Source organism: Geospiza fortis, unplaced genomic scaffold (assembly GCF_000277835.1).
Source record: "Geospiza fortis unplaced genomic scaffold, GeoFor_1.0 scaffold50, whole genome shotgun sequence".
Lineage (NCBI taxonomy): Eukaryota > Metazoa > Chordata > Aves > Passeriformes > Thraupidae > Geospiza > Geospiza fortis.
In genome coordinates this window covers 1362589-1380788 of record NW_005054382.1, presented here as the reverse complement: position 1 = coordinate 1380788, position 18200 = coordinate 1362589, and the positions used below count along the sequence as shown (strand labels likewise).

The following is an 18200-nucleotide window of genomic DNA, read 5'->3' as shown; positions in this document are numbered from 1 at the left end:
GCTACAGCTGCAATGTCTGGCTGCCAGTGTTTTCACGCTGTCCTGAGTCTTGGTGCCCTCTGAGGGGGGAGGATGCTGCAAGGACACCCCACCCAACACAGCTGGTTCCTCACACTGCACAAAACCAACCCCACCACGCTGTTTTACACCCATGTCTTTAAAAAGTGCCTTTTTCAGTAAGCTCAGTAACACCCACAGTGTGTTCAGTTCTCCCCACTCTCAAGACTTTCCAGGAGGCTCACAGATGCTCAGGTGGGTGGGCACCTCTGTGGGACCAGCTGGAGGCAAGGATCCAAGGCCTCCATTTACCCTCTGAGTCCCTCTCAGCTACGGAAAAGCTGGTAAAAACTAGGACAGGACAGGGCTTCATCAACAAAATTTGTTTTTATTAACAGACTTGTCAGTGTCCCACTCTCCAGAGTAAGGAGCACATCTCAATCCCTCACAGCTCTTCTCCACCCCTTAAGACCCAATTTCCTCCCCATTGAATTGAGGGCACAATCTGCCTGAATTTCATCCCAATGGACACCAGGGCACAAAGAGACCCATGGTGCCCTTGGCACTGCCAAGTGCCATAGGACAGAGCCCAGCGCAGTAGTGCCAGGGCAATCGTGGCCACCACCCTGCCAGCCTTGTCATCTCCCGTCACTGGCTGTGCAAGGACTCAAATGTCCCCTGTGGAGAAGCCTCAAAGCTTCAAAAGCTTCTTGCTGCCCCAAAATGTGATTAAACCTGTAGGGGGATAGAACATAAGTAAAAAAAGGTAGTATAGAAAGTCTTCTTACCCCCTAAAGAGTTGCAGCTGAGCCAATTATTAAGGAGTAGGAGCAGGCCTGACTTTAACAGGCCACAGCTGTAGCCAATAAGAAGAGAGTTATAAAAGAGTGGATTGGTTGGTTGAGGGGAACTGGAGTCAGTTGGCTGCTGTGAGGACAAGGAAGAGTCAGTGCCTAGAGGAGCTGCCTACAAGAAACATCAAGGAGGTATGAAACTCTAGCAATATGGAACCCTTGCAATAGAATGACAACAGAAACCCAGCAACCAAGAGATGCTGGAGCAGCAAAAAGTCTTCCCATCACTCTCATCACTGAATGGTTTCCCTTTAGCTGCATGCTTGAATTTTCTCAGCCTTTTGAAAGCTTTACCTACAAAACCCCATGTGACTTTAGTGCCCTGAATGATTAAGAGTTTGCTTAGAAAGGTGCAGTAAGAAAACCAACTTTCCATCCAGCTCACAGCACATCCTAGGGAATATTAACCAGGAAAACAGACTCATGCCTGCATTCCTGGACTGGACTCTGTTCCCTACTTTCCTTTCAGTAAGATTGCATCTTCTTCAGCTGCCAGTTTCAATGTCCACACATGTGCATGTTTGTTCCCTAAAACATTAAGAACCAGACATCACCTGACCCGTCTTATGTAAACCACTACAATGTGGTTTATTGATCTTCCTCTAGGATTACTGTAAACTTGAGATTCCACAAAAGATCTAAAAATTTTTAGAGATCGGATAACTTATTATCATGGAAACACTGAAGTATAAGTCAAGTATGGTTATCTAGGGAATGGGGAGGATCACATTTAATATTTCACTTTCTAGCTCCATGTATTTGGTCTACAGGAAGGGCTTAGTGAGAGATGTAGTTAGGATTTTGTTACTCAGACATGTGGTGCACCTCATAAATGCAGAACTGTGGTATGCAAGAAATCTGCCTATTCACATTGTTATTTTATTAGTGCTCATATTTCAGCTTTGCAATTAGCCTGAACATCTGGCCAAATAAAATAGTAATTAAATGTATGAGGCTGGCAGGTCAAATACAGAGTGCTTAAAAATAAGTGCTGGTGAATACAGAGAGAACTTACTGTATGTGGTTGGGTTTGATAAGCTGACTGGGAGGCCAGGAAAGTGTTTAATGGAGGCAATACCGCCCTGTATGTATAGATATCCTCTCTATGTGATTCCACTGCACTAGTTGTATTCCAGTGCATGGATTCAACTATCTTTTTAATGTAGTTAACATTTTTTTTTCCTTTTGATAAATTCAGGAAGGCTTTGTTGTGCTCTAATACACCCAAAATACAAGAAGCTTAGTTGACAACTGCTCTACTCATGAAACAACACTTTAGCTACATGTATTTTATTAGACAGTATTTGATCCAGTTTTACTTCTGCTTACTTCTGCTCTGAGTCCCACCTTGCTGCTCCAGAGGAGCAGCTGCCCTCCTGCCCAAGGGCTGGGAGTGAGTCCCTCCCACAGTGTGGGATGGAGACCAGAGTCTGACTGCACCAATGGGCTTCAGAACTGACCAGAGCTGTCACTTGTTAGCCCAAGCCATGTTTGAAACTCATCTCAGAAAACAAATGTGCAGGCCAGAGACAAGCACTTCTTGCACTCACCAGGGCAGCCCTCATGACACCTAAGCAGATAGGAATCATCACCAGAATGGAAGCCAGGATGTGTTTCTGTGTGCTGATGAGCACAAGGGTCTCTCAGCCGTGGGTGGCACTCTTAGGAAGGCAGTGGTGGTGTTGGTGGCAGTGCTGGGCTGTCCAGCATGTGGTGTCTGTAGTTTGCCCTGGCTGACCCTTGGAGGACACTGGCCTGTGGCTGCTCCCTCACATGCACGCAGCAAGCACATGGAGTGGGGACAGTCAGGAGATGGACCTCAAAAATATATTCCTGGTGGGAAGGGAGGGGCACCTCCTGCAATCCTTGAAGAGGGCAATGCTTTGCCTGATTTGTTGAATAGTGAAGCAAGAACAGGGTTTGTGTAAGGTGAAATCAAATGCAGCCATGGTTACACACGAGTAGAATCAATTATCATCCAATTTTAAGCTGTGAAGGAAACCTCCTGTACGTCCGCTGGAGGCTAGGAGCAGCAGGCAAGGAGACTCTCCTCACACACAATTCTTTAATAAGTCAAAACCCACTGTCAGTGTGCTCTGCAATGGCCCATATCCATTTCTAGATACATCAAAATTAGGTCAGTTTTCTTTCTTAGGCTCTCAGACAAGTCCTAATTTTTCCTGATGACATCCCATAGATAACTGATACACCGACTCACCATACTCACCCCACCAACAGCCTTGAAAGAACAAGAAAAGGAGAGGAGCAGAGCCTGGCCCTTGCAGAAGGCTGTCCCAGAGCAGCTCCAGTGCCAACAGCCAGGGCACTGCTCAGGGGCTGCTCACAGCTGTGGGGGGCAGCGCTGGGGCATCCCCTCTGTCCCTGTCCCACACAAATGCCCTGAGCAGGGAAGGGAGGGAGGCGTTAGTCATTCCCTCATCTCACAGGGCCTCTTGCTACAGCCTGTCATCTCCCAAGTGCTTTCATGCCACATAATTATTCCAGTGAAGGCAGAGACTGTTTATTTTGGTTTAAGGTTTTGCAGCTTGGCCCACACCACAGCATTTAAAAGGTTTACTTACAAATCCACCTCCACCTTTTTCCTGCTCTTTTGACCCCGGTTGTGATGAGTATTGCACTGAAAAATTGTCTCTGTTTCAAAAGGCTCAATATAATCTGCTCATAAGTGTGCTGTCTCTTCATACTTTGGTAGGTAACAAATGACTGTGATTAAAAGAAAGAGTCTGGTGATCTGCCAGTAGTTCTGACAAGGAGAGCAGCAATAAAAAGCCATAAAGCCACAAAGGTTTCCAAAGGGCACCATGTTAAAGACTTGCTACAAACCAAGCACAGCTCTGTAATGATCTGCCTACATAGCTGTCCAATCACTTTTTAACACCTTTGTATCAAACAAATAGCTCAAGAAGCTGATTCATTTTAATTAGCCAATCAATATTTTTCAGTATTGTTTCTGCTGATCCTGAATTTCTAACCTTCCCAAGACTTCCCTGAGTAACCCAGGAAGTTAAGCTTCATGTTATTTTTGCATTAACCTTTCAGCTGCCTTTAATTTTTATTATGATTATTATAATTTTTTTTTTTTAACAATAGTTGAAACTGAACTGTATTGGAAATGAAAGGTGGAAACAGCCAAGAAAGTTCAGCCAAAGTGGATGTGAACAGGATTGAAAGCCGAGGCCTGGCCACATGCTGAAGAAGAGGAGGGTGATTACTTGGGCTCAAGGTGCTTCCACCATGCCATCAGTAAACTGTGCTGTAAACTGCTTCCAGCACAACCAGACAAATCTGATTATTTCTATTTTTGGTATGAAGTCAAAAGCTTAGGGTAGACATAGTCATCGTTGTTTCTTAACTTTCAGCCAATCTGGGGAATTGTTTAGATGTAGGTACCTAGGGCACTGCACAAAAAGAGGTGTATCTGAGAGGGAGAGGAAAATGGATTTAATGTCTCTTCATTCAGCACATGAAGGTATAAAACAAAATACTCCTCAGAGAAGGGATTATTGATTCTACTTTTTCTGTTTCAGATGAGCACTCAGAGCATGGAAGTGTTTCATGCAAGTCTTGTCTCTTAATGCACCTGCCCCAGTAGCCACTGTCCTGTTAGGTAAGTACACATAAAGATCAGACTGAATCTGTACTAAAAAATAGTTAGAGGACTTATTTTTTCTTCAACCTGGCATGAACTGGAATCTTTGTTCTGAAGTGTTTGTGGAGCCTGTGCTGGGCTCATTTTTTTTTTTAAATAAAGCCTTTCAGCTCCCTGGATAAAACCACACCAAAAATTCACATACAGAAGCTAACAGAAGACTATCTCAGTTAGAGTCAACACAAACAGGAAATATTTGTGCTGAAGTCAGAGTCTGCTGTCACTAATGTGTTACCAGACTGTAAAGGCTGGAAATGATGGTGCCTCAGAAATCCTAGAGCTGTAATTCTGGGTGAGGAATTTTATGCTGAGCAAGACAAGCAAGGCAACACATTTAAAAACCCAACATATGAATAGTCCATTTATTAAAACAAAAGACTCTTCTACCATAAGGATGTTACAAGAGAGATTAAAAGAAAATGAATGAAAATCAATCATAAGTAACAAATATCATTGCAGAGATATACTCCTGCTGAAAAAGGTTCAAGCCTTTATACATGTTTTAGAAGGAAATGAAGACATTGACCATATCTCTCTTTCTCACACACTCACACAAATTACAGGAAATGACATCAAGCCACCGAGCACACACCTAATTCTAGAGTACACAATGATTCGCACATTGACGTGGTTTTCTGAGTATTGACAATGTGAAAAGTTAAATCCAGGAAAAGTTAGATCCAGCTCTGCACATAGGAACTACCAGCCCTGGTAGATGGGAGAGCTTCTGGTTAATCTCTCGTCGCTGCTGGTGTTACCTTCAGACAACATGCTGATGGCCTCGTCGGTCTGCTGGCTGTCAGTTGTCGAGATCTTCTTGGAGTCATGGATGTTGCTTTGGTAGTTCACTGGTGAGGGATAGGCATTTTCCCCCACGGTTGATGAGGACATAGATTCCCAGGGTATTTCTCTCTTTCTCCATTTCAGGTCCACTCTCCATCCTGTCCAGCCATAGAAAGCCAATGTGAAGAGAAAGCCCTGCATGGGATTAAGAACCCCCTGGGAAAGAGAAGGGCAACCAGGAGTTACACCAGCAAGGAGGGCTTCATCTTCAACTCTAGCAAAATGATTTGCATGCATTAAAACCTTCCCTTTCACTGAGTGATCGCTGACTTTAAAATACACTATTTGCACTCAAATAAAAATTTAGCCATCGCAGGCACAAACAATAAGAGGAAAATACCATGACCTGTTTCCCAAGATGCTGAGGCCATAACAGTAAGCAGTAAGCACAGAATGATGTTCTAGCATGAAGTTTAGCCAGTCAATTCCTTGGTTGTTTTTAACCTTCCCCACAAGCTCTGGACTATTTTATTCACAAAAGCACGTGTATTTTTCATTACAAGCCAAGTCAAATATATGAGAGGAGACACTAGCATAGACAGTCAAGCTTTTAAAAATAGCAGGAATTGATCTGTCTGGAATTGCTTTAGATTCCTGAGCCAGTGAAAATGTCCATCAAAGTGGGATGGAAAAATGGGGAGAGGCACTGAAAAAGAAAATCCCAAGTGATCGCCAAAAAATTTATCTCTGTTCCCAGTGACATGAGAGGCTTAACAAATTAATGGCTTTAGATGCTTCTATTTTTCTCATAGGAAAAGAAGGAAATTCTTTTTACAGCCATTTTAAAGCAGTGGTCAGTCCCCAGACTTGACCTCTCACTCTCCAGGTGAGCAAGAGCAGGGTCCCTGTCACATGAATGTGCTCACTCCTTGTCAGAGGAGGAGATTGTGTCACATCAGTAGCATCACTTAATCCTTCAATACCAAACTGCTCAAATGCTTAATTATACAAATCAGGTTCAGGCCTTACATCTATTTAACAACTCCAGAATAAATTCTCTAGAAAAATGAATCTGCACTGTCACCTCTGAAAAATCCCTTGTCAAATATTCTAATAGGAGAAAGAAGCTACGGTAAGAGACTAGCATCTCACAGCTATTTTTGGTTCCTTGTGTGAAAGATTTTTCACCTATTTTTTCCCAATAATGATTCAAATTTCATGACATAAGTTGCAATCATTCTTTACAATAACAAAAAATCCCACCCTAGTTACAAACAAAGACTTTCCATGAAATGCCCATTTAATTGGGGAACCTTCAGGAACTGTGAGCTAAAACTTTGCAGTTTGCATTATGGCAGAGTTTAGCAAGGTGAGGCTCAAAATCATTGTAGTTATCTGTTGTGGATCTTAAAATAGGTAGTGACCTCTCACAGAGAGAATGCATACTCCAGTAAACAGAAGAAGAAGTTGGTCTCTAGGACATTTTTGGCAAAGTTTACATGTGAAACACCCTCCCATAGACTGTTCATTCCTTTCTCTTTTTGCTTTTCTTCCTTGATTTTCAGAGTGTTTATATCCCTCAAAATCATAAACCCCGCACTATACAGGTGTTGTTCCACCAGTCTTACAACAGTGATTTCTAAGCCCAGGTAACGTCCCAGCTGACCCACCATGATAATCCAGGTGATCAGTGCAGCACTCCTGATGTTTTTCAGGGGCATTTCATTGATATCTGGCTGCATTTCGAGGTAGAACAGAAGGGTCTCATTGATGATGTTGGATGACCAGCTGTGGCAGGAGCAAAGAAGAAAAAGACAGTTACATATGGATGTGCATGTAAAACATGCTGTACCTTAGAAATATAGACATTAAAATCACTCAAATGAGAGTAAGATTTTTAAAATCATAGAATCATTAAGGGCAGAAAAGACCTCTAGGATTATCAAGTCCAAGATGGTTGGATGGTTAAATCTCAATCTGAAGGGACCTGTAGGTCTATGAGATCATGATCAAGGACCAGACACCTACCTACTCACCCAGCCTAGACAATATAAATCAATATTTTAAAAAATCTGATAATTCTGACTTGCTGCAGAACAGGAAATTGCAGAATAAAATTGACATGAGAAGGAAGTGTGATCCATAATGGGAATATCATGCATGCTGACTTTTTTTGCTTGTGCCTTAGAAGAGTTGTGCTCACAGACAAGGAACTCAAATATATAACACATCACATGTTGTTGTAAAAGGCTGCAGGATTTCCAGCTGGAGTTAGAATTTCAGGGTTAGATCAAAGACTTCCAGAATGTCTATTAGAAAGCACCAAAAAGCAACACAAAAGTTGACTTTTAAATCCTTGAAAATGTTAACAATTATTTTTAATAAAGGTAATATCTGTTTCCAAATAAGGATGACATAATCAAGCCTCATTCATTGAAAGAAACTGAGTATGTTCTACACTAAATAGAGATTATAGCAAATGGCTGTAAGTTCCTATGACATCTAAACAGTGAGAGAAGCATTTCTTTATAGTTGTACTGCGGCTTCAGAAAAGAAACCATCAGCATTCATGTAATACTTTCTAAGGGGTTTTATATTTGTCCTCTGCACAATTATATCTCTATCACAATGTAAAATCTCCTGCCAAATCTGTAGGCATCTCTTCTATCCTATTTTGCCCCAACCTGCTGTCTTTGACTAAAGCATTCCATATTTGACTTCTGGGATGGAAGGAAATCTTCCCTATGCTTCTGAGATGAGACTGCCTCAGTCTTTCCCTCCAGTAACCTTTGAGAAAGTTTTTACACTCCCTAGCTTATGTTTTATTAGAGCAAAATCCAAAACCAGAGCAGTGATTTTATTTTTTTATTAGGAAAGCCCAGAATGAGACAGAATGGAAATAAACAAATGTCCCCACAATGTCCATGGGAAATTGGCCTTTCCTTTCACGCTTTTTCCCAGATAATCAAGCTGGCCACCATCCCCTAGGTTGCAATGCACTTCTGTGGTGCCTCTGGGCTCTTTCTTTCCACAGCCCTGGGAGCTTGGCTGAATCTCTGCTCCTTATTATTTCAGCAATTTCCAGGAAGCCATGCTGCAGGATCCCCTGCTGCTGTCTCTCACTCCCTCCTCTGCTGGCTACCCCACCCTTCACATTGGAAACTTCACCTCCAAGCCAAGAGGACTGTTATTCCCCCAAAAAGACAATCATTTCCTTTCAGAACACTCCTGTAGACAGCAGCCAAGAGAAGATAAAAGAGGCAGCCTTTCTCCCTGCTCAGCCTGTTAAAGCAATGTAACATGCATTAATACACCTGTGTGTAAAGAAGTTAAGTGGGATGTAGAGGCTGCTAAGTTTGGCCTTCTCATTTCACTACTCCAGAACCATTTCTTGTTGTCCCATTCTTCTCCTCCCTATCTCTTTTCTGTCCTATGCCAAAGTACTCTTTCCATGGGGAAAGAAAAAATATTTTAAAAAATTAAATAAATAATAAGAAATTTCGCACACAATCATATGGAGTTTTCTTTTCTGGCATTTCCTTATTTTCCAGTCAATATCCATGTGAAAACTGGCACTTGAAAACTGCTGAGCACAGAGGTAGCTTCATTGTATGATCATGGTCAGAGCCATAAAGCCAGACTTAGAAGCATTTTTATTGTAGGTCCTCAGTGATGTGTTTGGTGCCAAGGGACTCTGAGAAATGTTGATTACAGAAAGCCAGCTACCATCTACCAGCCCACAGAGCTGGGAGCCTGCTACACCAGACAGCTTCAGTCGATGCCCAACCTATTGGGAATTTTTTGCTATTGTTCCTTGTTGCTTTTGCTTTTCTGTTGGTCAAACATTTTATCATTTCCTCACAGCCTTGTGAGTGATTCAGCTCCTTTGTGAGCTAGTTTAGAACTGCTTCTTCTTTAGATACCTTCCCTTCCAAGCATAAAGACAAACAAATGAAGCAACCCATCAGTCTTCACACCTGTTCCTGACCCTCTCCCTCTGGGAAAAAGGCACTTCAAAAGAAAATAATGCACCTCTTACCAAATAACAAATACCAGCATAATTTTGAAGAAGCGCATCTGGATCTCTGTCCCCAGACGTCTTTCATTCTCTGTGTAAATTCCTTGTCTCCCTTTCAGTAAGGAGGCAACTGAAAAGTATACAATTTTGTTCATTAATATGTGCACATCTTGTTAGTTTGGGCACAAAAATCCAGAAGATAGAGGCCTGAAAGAGGGAACAAAGGAATGGGTGGATTTGTCTCCAGCAGCTGTTCAGAAGCTGGAAGGACCATTTTCAAGGAAATATAGCCTAATACTTAAGAAAATAATTACACACAGGTGGATTCCTAAAATGAAAGATACCCCACTATTTTTTTTCCTCTCAATCCCGCTGAAAATATGAAATAGTATGATCAACATAATTCTTTTTCATAACAAAAGGTACCAGGTACCTTCTATATAATGTGTGATATATGCTTATCATGTAATGTTTGAATAGAATCTTCTATCCTATTATGCACATTGTTTTTCATTGTGTCATTGATACAGCATTAGCTACACCTCTAAAACATGAAGATGGATTGTCAGCAAAAAAATTATGCTGCATGCTGTTCAGATATCACAAGGAATATAAAAATGCAAACACAAATATACAAAGAACTACTTTTTATGGGAACAACTTCTTAAAAGAACAACTGCTTCTTTGAAAACGAGTATGGCTGAGGGACAGAGAATGAATGGGATAAAGATTGAACTGAGAATACTTGATTTTCTCCAGCTTTCTTATATAATCAATGTGTAGATGAATTCAGGTACTGCAAACATCCAGCAATGATCATATTACATGCAAAGAATGCATTGAATCTGTGACTTTTTTTCAGTCTCACTTCTTCCAAGCACTGGATAATAAATTGAACTGGAACGTCAAGATCCCATCTGAGTTGAGTACAATTCCCATCTGTTTCATAAGTGACAGAATTCTGATCACATTTTATTACATTTTTTGCTCTAGGGCTGCCAAGAAGTTAAACCAACTCTCTGATCTCACCAACTAGAATAAATTACATTCCAAAGTCGAGGTTGGTACCAAAACTCCAGTAGAGTTAAGCATCCAGAGTACATTGCCTCAAAAGCTTTAAATCAAGTAACATGGAAACATGTTTGCCCACCTGCAGTTAGAGGTTAATACAGAAGAAATTTTGTGTCACCAGAATTTGTCTCTAGGGCAAATTCCCCATCAAAATGGTGTCTTCACTTCCACAGGCAACTTCCCACCCTTTGCTGTATCTTTATGATTTAACAAGGAGCTGTCACACATCCCTGAGTACAAAGCCATGACTTTCTACAGTACTATGTTGCTAAATAACAGACTGATTGCTGCTGGCCATCAGGAACATACCTGCTGATACTGTCCTCCTGAACAGGATTGGGTTGGCCACAAGCACTAGCAGGAGTGGGGCATAGGTTGTGATGTAATGTGGGATTGCATGTTCCAAGCCATTTTCACAGCTGAGAAGAAATCATTAAAAGATTATGCATTTTTTTCCCCACAGCTCACTTTTCTGGCTATTCTATCTATGTCACCTTTAACTTAAAAAGAAAAAAAATAAAAAGAAATGAAGCAAACAGATGAAAAAAATTTAATTTATGGACCTTTACCACCAGTTCATGTGGGACATAAAGTTGATTTTAAGCATGCACTGTCTGTGAATTTTTCTCAAATTGAAAGGAAAGCTAAAACCAGGAGTGGGAGAAGGGTGCCTCACAGAAGCTGTATCACTGCATGCCCAAATGCCTGGATTGCCTGGCATATTTATTCAGGGCCCCCTGAAGCCCAGGCAGGTATTTCAAGCATAGTCACTGAAAAGAATCAGTGGGACGTCCTTGGCAAAGATCAAAATGCTCAACTTTTGAATGTCTGTCTCTAAAGCTGACCAAAAGACACCCAAATGAGCAGAGAGTGCCCTGATTTCACAGTCTGTTTCCAGAGCCTGCTTACCTGGAGAGAGAGGGGTAGTAAAGCAGAGCAATCCCCTCCACACAGAGCAGCACTGCCAGGCCCCAGGTCATCATGTGGTACAGCACAATTGTACTGCAAGCACCAAACACCACAGTTAAAGGCACAGTTAAAGATATCCAACATCACACTGCCCACATTGCAAGGTAAAAACAGGACTCTTACTGAAAAAGAGCTTTACAGACAGGAAATTGTGCAGAACAACACTGGCAATACATTAAACTAGGGAAAGCAGGTGGGTGGGGGCAGTCCTTCAGAAAAAGAATGAGCCAAAGCAGTTATTCAGGGTTGCACATGGAAGTCCTGTCCCCTCCAGCCTGCAGGGTGGAGGGAACAAGACTTCTGCCCTGCCCTTATTATTGAGAAGGAACCCCTGCATCTTTTATTTCTCCTGCAGAGAGCAAATTAGCAGATTAAAATTTAAGAATGGAGATGAACAGTCAAATAAACCATCCTTTTGTGATTTGTATAAAATGATGTTTAACTTTCAGAGCTGGATACTGTTCCCATCTTAGGGAGATTCAGATCTGTGTTTGTAGAAAGCTTTTGGTGTGTACTCTGATCTCAGAATCAAGCCCAAATACACATGATCTTTTGGTTAACAGGGATGGGGGAAGGAGGCAGGTCCCAGCTGTTTGACTAGAACTATGGGACTTTAGACTGTTGAGGATAAACCTGATTTTGTAAAGTTAACTCAAAAAGCCTCATTTTGGTTACACCTGCAGGAGAACCATATCCTTAGTATGTGACTGCTCTGTATCATCTGGGAACAAAGTCACATAATTCCACTGTTCCACTTTTATCAGCAGCAACCGAAGGTTACTTTGCTCTTCTAACAACCTACTTAGAAACATCTCTTTTTTTTTTCTTTTTTTTTTCTGTCTGGCATTAAAACATGGTATTTTCCAAAGGGTTTAGGCTCTTCTGTCCCAGTCATTGCAGAAAAATATAAGATAAATACATCTGTTTCTTCTGAGGGATTTTAAAAGTGTGATCAGAAGGGCGATAATGACCACACTCACTGAGAAATTGATAAAATAAAATATCAAAGAAAAAGAAAAAAACCCAGAATTAACTATATGAAATCATCTGCATGAAGTTCAGCACTTTTCCCCTCCAAATTTTCATTTTCTGTATAACACTATTTTTTTGCTGCAAAAATCAATTTCAGATGCAGGGTAGGGACAAAAATAGTCATCTCATTGCCATAAAGTTTATAGACTACAATTTGCTCCATATTTTTCCAAATATTAAATTAATTCAGTTACATTTAAATTGAAGTTGGACATAAGTCAGTATCTGAGCATTGCCCTGGCAATTTAAGCACTTAAAACACCACACATCCCTATCATTACCTGGTAGCTATATGAGCATCAGATGGTTGTACAAGACTCACTTATACTCTTAGGCAGCTGCAAACAGAGACATACAGTGTTGGAGGGAAAAAAACAAATTCAGAGCTTTAACTCTGGTACCTCAGTCCAGCTGATCTTCTCACCACCAAGTAAGAATCAACAGCATAGCAAAACAACCACCAGAAGCCAGCACTATATAACAGCTGGATCCACATCTAGAGGGGAAAGAAGTGCCAAATGTCACAGCTGCTTCTCCAGTACCACTGGGGCAGGGAAGGGATTCAAACCTTTGGCCTCCTGATTTGTTCTTTAAATGTGTGTATTTTACAGATGAGATTATGAAGTATGAAATCTTACTCAAAATCCAGGAATGGCATTGTTGTAGCTTATGGGTCAAGTTGTGGGTAAATTGAACAGCATTTGCTTTCACAGCTCATTTTCTGATTTAGAAAACCTTCATTTACCTCTCTGTTCCTAACCTGAACGTGGTAAGTGAAGCCCAAAGAAATTTATAGCGAGCATGCTTTAATTTTAGGTTAAAATTGCAGTTGTTTCTCAGTAGCTGAGGCATAAAAATATAACTGAGGCCAGTCATAACCACAGTGTGCCTATGCATTTGTGGGTTCTGCATGTGCTGGGTGTTTTCTCCATGCACAAGATGGCTATCTAGAGAAAAACTCATTAATGAGAAAATCACTCACGCTCTTGAATACACCTACAGAACTCCCCGAGTGATTTCTTCAATAAAAATCCAAAGCAAACAGGTTCAAGTCAAGCCAAATTCCACAGCATTCTTGAGTTGACCCCATGCATTTTTCCCATGAGCTTTATATAGGAAAAGTGACCTTTCTTTGCCACTGTATATAAATTCCACATTTCTTCCCCATAGGAGCAGGCTCTTTGTAATAGTCTGGGAGTGTTTAAATATTCATGCTATCTTTCCTCCAAGCTGTCTCTCAGTTCTTATCTGAATATCCTTTATCACAGCTCCATAGTAGCATCATTTTACATCTGGAAATCAACATACTTGTTACTGAGCCAAACGTTGATGAATAGAGATCTAGCACTCCTTCCTCCAAAAGGCAAATCAAGCTGGGAAATATTTCCTTTCACCATGGGTGTAGACCCTACCTCTAGTAATTTGTGGCATGAATTATTCAGTATTTAATTCAAACATCATGATATTTTCCTAGTGCACAGGAGGCTGAAAATAAGATCCCAGTCTTCCTTCTAATGCACTTTACCCACAGAACTCAGCATGTAACTTCATCATCACATGTACATATTTGCTGCACTTGGAAAATGCACACTTTACTACCCATAAACACACATGTACAAAAATAAACTGCAGTTTTCAGAAAATCCAACACAGACAAAACTGTCTCCAAAAATAATATAAATCAGATGCACTTAAACCCTAAAGTTTCATATTATATCTTACTTTTTAGCTTGCTGAAAGGGTACCCCTCTGCAAACCATTCAAGGGAGATATCTAAAAGTTTCACCATTTGCAGTTTGTATAGGCTTGTGGTTAAGAGAAATAGAACAATAGTACTCAAAGAAAAATAAAATCGAATCGGAAACATTTTATTAGCTCATATGAGAATACATTAGGGGAAATGTGTGGAAGAAGGGTTATTTTTCATTCCAATATAGTTGAATCTAAATTTAAAATGACTCAAATTACAGCATTTTCCTGGAACACAAGTAAGGGAGAATAAAAACTGTGGTAGACCACTATGCTGCTCACCATCTAACCTGAAATTCAAATGAAAAACAGTCTGCATACAGTACCCTGTCATGTTTAAAAATACATTTTTATGTGTTATGGGCCAGAAAGTGAAACATGAGGAGGAATGGGTTTTGAGTAGGACATTCTTGCTGCATGATATTGAGATTGTTGGTTCTTTCTCAACAAAAAAACCAACAGGATTTGCATCAAATAAGCAAAACTTAAAGATCTGTGATAGAATTGAGAATTGATAGATGTATACAATTTATATTTGTGTCCATGGCACAAAACTATCCTGTTTGAAGCTGCTTTTATATAGGCATATAAAGCACAATCAGTTCGTTTTGGCACACATTGCTTTCTTTTAAAACTACTGGAGCTGAAGAATTTTCTTTACATGCAACCTATCCCCTTCTACATTGTAAACTTTGAATTGCAAAGCTAATACTGCTATTGCTCATGCATTAATTCATTTGAGATCCCACATTCCTATTGCATCTGGGTAAAGTGATGATCTGTCTTACTTGTCATTGTCAATGTTTTGGTAAAAATTGTGACCTTTATTCTTTTACAGTAAGCTCAAATTCTATTTCCCAGTGTTTTGATTATAAAATTTGGAAGTGAGTTTCAATGTGTACTTTTGGAATGCATTTATTCTTGCATTTTAATCCAGAAGATACTTAATTAGACTTGGTCAGATGCAGTCATTGAGATGCAGCCCAGCAATCTGAGCTGAAATCTCACATGGCAGGAACAGACCTTCTGCCAGCAGATTTGTGGCTATGAGTATATTTCTCCTGCTGTCTAAAACACACACTCCCATGCCACAAAAGCTAATTTGAGCTACCCAAGTTGCTGGTTTCAGGAGGTCCTTGCTGTACCACACAGGCTGCAGTTTCTGACAGAGAAGATGGACAGATAACCTCGTGCTGCCAGTGCAACAGAGTCACTGGGGCTTTGGTGGTGCTGTGCCAGCACAAACCCAAAGAATGCTTCACAGCCCTTTTGGGGCTGCTTATATCCTTTTGGTTCCACATCCCTGACTTTGGTGTGCTCCACTCCCCTGGCACTCCTGGAGGAGTGAACACCTCAGAACTCGTGGGATCAGCGTGACCCAGCTGCCCTACATCCCTGCCCAGTGTACAGCCCCATCAGCACCCTGCCTGCCCTGACCCAGGCTCGCAGAGGGAGGCATGAATGCACTTGCAGGGGTGTGGCAGAGGCTGAAACCGTCATATCCAGGCTCTGACTCACAGCCACATTTCCTTTTGGACACAGCAGTTTTCCTTTCAGAATCCCCCCCTGTGGAGGAACTCTTAATTGGGAGCAGAAGAAAGGGGGGATGATCTCGGTACCTACCGCGCTCCCCACACAGAAAGTGGAAGGCCACACGTCAGTCCCGTTCACCACAGAAATGTTAGCTATGAAGCCTGGGAAGCCCAGCCATACACTTGACCTGAAGATCATACCTAAAGAAAAAGAAATGTATTAATGCTTTGAATCTGCTGGTGTGATTTGAGTCACATGCTTTTCCCTGGCCACATATTTCACATCGCAGCCCAGATTTTGTGCGTCTACAGGAAGGTGACGGCTGCAGAGGAGCACAGCAGGGACAACTGTGCTATTTAAATGTCAGTGTGATCATCCAGAGAAAGTAGCCCCAAGAGCTGGAAGCTGCTGGGACTTAAAAGTTACATAGATTAGGATCTCACTTAGAGATGCTGTCACATGCTTCCCTAACATAAACTGGGTAGCATTTAAGAGATTGACATGAAACAGTAAATAACTGTTTACCAGCATATATTCATACACTGATATTCACTTCTCTATAAACCCCCCCACTGCAGAAAAAGAGTTATTTTTCATTTTTCTCTGCCTTCATTTTACAAGCAGCCCTTTTCCTCTGTCACAGGACTGAGAAAAAGCAGCACTCCTGAATTAAGTAACAACAAGGCTCTTTTAAAAAATGAACTTAGAGTTTGTTAGCAAGGTTTTCTGGGTTTGCTTGAAATAAAGCACCAACAGGAAACAGAACAAAATGACCAGGTTTCCCACCAAGAATGAACTGTATTAGACTCACCCACTGAAGTGAGTCTAATACAAAAACAACAATGGATTTGAGTTTGAGTTTGCCAGTGAAAGAGGAAGAGAGAAAAATAACTTTGTCTATTGTTGGCTTCATCTGACTGAAAGGACCTTTTCCAGGTGCAAGCACATATGTATTTTCCTTATCTCTTTCTTTACTTCCTTTATAATCTTTGGTTTAGTATTGGTACTTATTAGGTACTGTGAGAGAACCTGGCTGGGTGTGAAAGGGGAAGAGAATGAAACACAAAGACACAGAGACACACAGATACACAGACTCACACACAGCCCCCAGCAGTGAGACAAACACTGCTACTTCTACTACCTAATGTGAGGGGGGAAATGCTACTGTAGAAACAAACTTGTCCTGTATTTTCATAGCATGCATCGTGATAATTTATACCCAATTTGACATTAAATGACTGATGGGAAAAATTACCAAATGACTGATGGGACAGCTCAACACATACTAGTTTTATTTGGACTCGTGCATTCTGTTTTAGCCTCCACTGGTTTATTCCTCCAGACTATCCACCACCAGCAGGGCAGCAGGTTGCCCTTGATAAGGTAGCTTTGCTCACATTTCGAAAGCCTGTGTCCAGCATGATCTGTGTGCAGCTGCAAGTCAAACTCATTTTCTGTCAATGTGATATACCCAGAGAAGCAGCTGGCACATGAGCAAGAGGCACACTTGGTCCACAAGGATTTGAGGGCATAGAGGACAGTGGTTTTCAAATGCCATCCTATGGATTGATGTCAGATTTATTTTCCAATGTGCTGCCTCACCTCCACTTTTATGCCTTACTCTGAGAAGCAGTTGCCATTCTAGATCTCAATTTGTTTTAAAGCAGAGATTTTGGTGTAGACTTGTCAGGAGTTTTCACTTCCACAGTATAACTATTAAACAAGAACCTTCTCCCCAAGGACCCATAATTTCCTGATCTCGCTTAGTCCAAATCGTCCTGTGAACACAAGCAGCATGCTTCCCTCAGAAATCTCTGCTGTCCACTCACCAGCTTCTGAAGTCTGTGGTACCTCAGAGCACAAAGAACCTGTTATAGCAATGGCAAGGACATCAAGCTGGCACCTACCTAAGCCTCCGAGGATGTCACAAATGGAGATAAGGAGAAGGATGGTGGAGGAGGAGGAGGCTTTGGGCATCTTCCGTGGGCTCTGTCCCTTCTTTGGCAGGAGCTGCAGGATGGTCAGTAGCAGGCTGATGGAGGCACTGCCAATGCAGACTCCACAGAAGACTTCAGGCTGGAAGTTCATCACCAGCTGTGTGGCTGCATCCCTGTTTGGGCAGCAGTAGGTTTCTAACCTTGGAGAAGCCATGAAACGTCCGACTGGTGGAGGGGCCCCAGGAGCAGAAGAAAATGCTGTTGCTTCCCCAAGGCAGCATTCACTTTTTCTTCACCCTCCCCATTAGTCCTCGGTGGTGAGAATCACGCGATTGATGGATCATGTGCTGCTGCTGCTGCTGCTGCTGCTGGAAGTAAATCCCCTAGAGCTGCCTTTCTCAGCCTCTCCTAGCAAGGAGATCAGATCTGAACAAGAAACCACAGTGTAATCTGAAACATGCCCCATGCTCGCTCAGGGCCATTGGCAGCAGTTCACTCACATAGTTCTGCTTGCACAGTATGTGATACAGGAAGACTTAAACTTGTCAGAGCATTGAAGATGGTTTAAAATAAATAAGGATGCAGAT

At 41.6% G+C, this 18200-nt stretch overlaps 1 protein-coding gene across 1 annotated transcript; it reads right to left on the bottom strand.

Moving 5' to 3' along the window:
• Nucleotides 1-4914: 4914 nt before the first annotated feature.
• On the bottom strand, nucleotides 4915-17915 carry GPR143 (G protein-coupled receptor 143). Its single transcript, XM_005425170.2, has 8 exons — nucleotides 17584-17915; nucleotides 15767-15876; nucleotides 12796-12890; nucleotides 11303-11395; nucleotides 10703-10812; nucleotides 9344-9452; nucleotides 6975-7092; nucleotides 4915-5520 (listed from the first exon to the last, which is right to left on the bottom strand). The coding sequence occupies exons 1-8, from the start codon at nucleotides 17825-17827 to the stop codon at nucleotides 5221-5223; spliced, it is 1179 nt and encodes a 392-aa protein (XP_005425227.1). The 5' UTR covers nucleotides 17828-17915; the 3' UTR covers nucleotides 4915-5220.
• Between the last annotated feature and the right edge of the window lie 285 nt (nucleotides 17916-18200).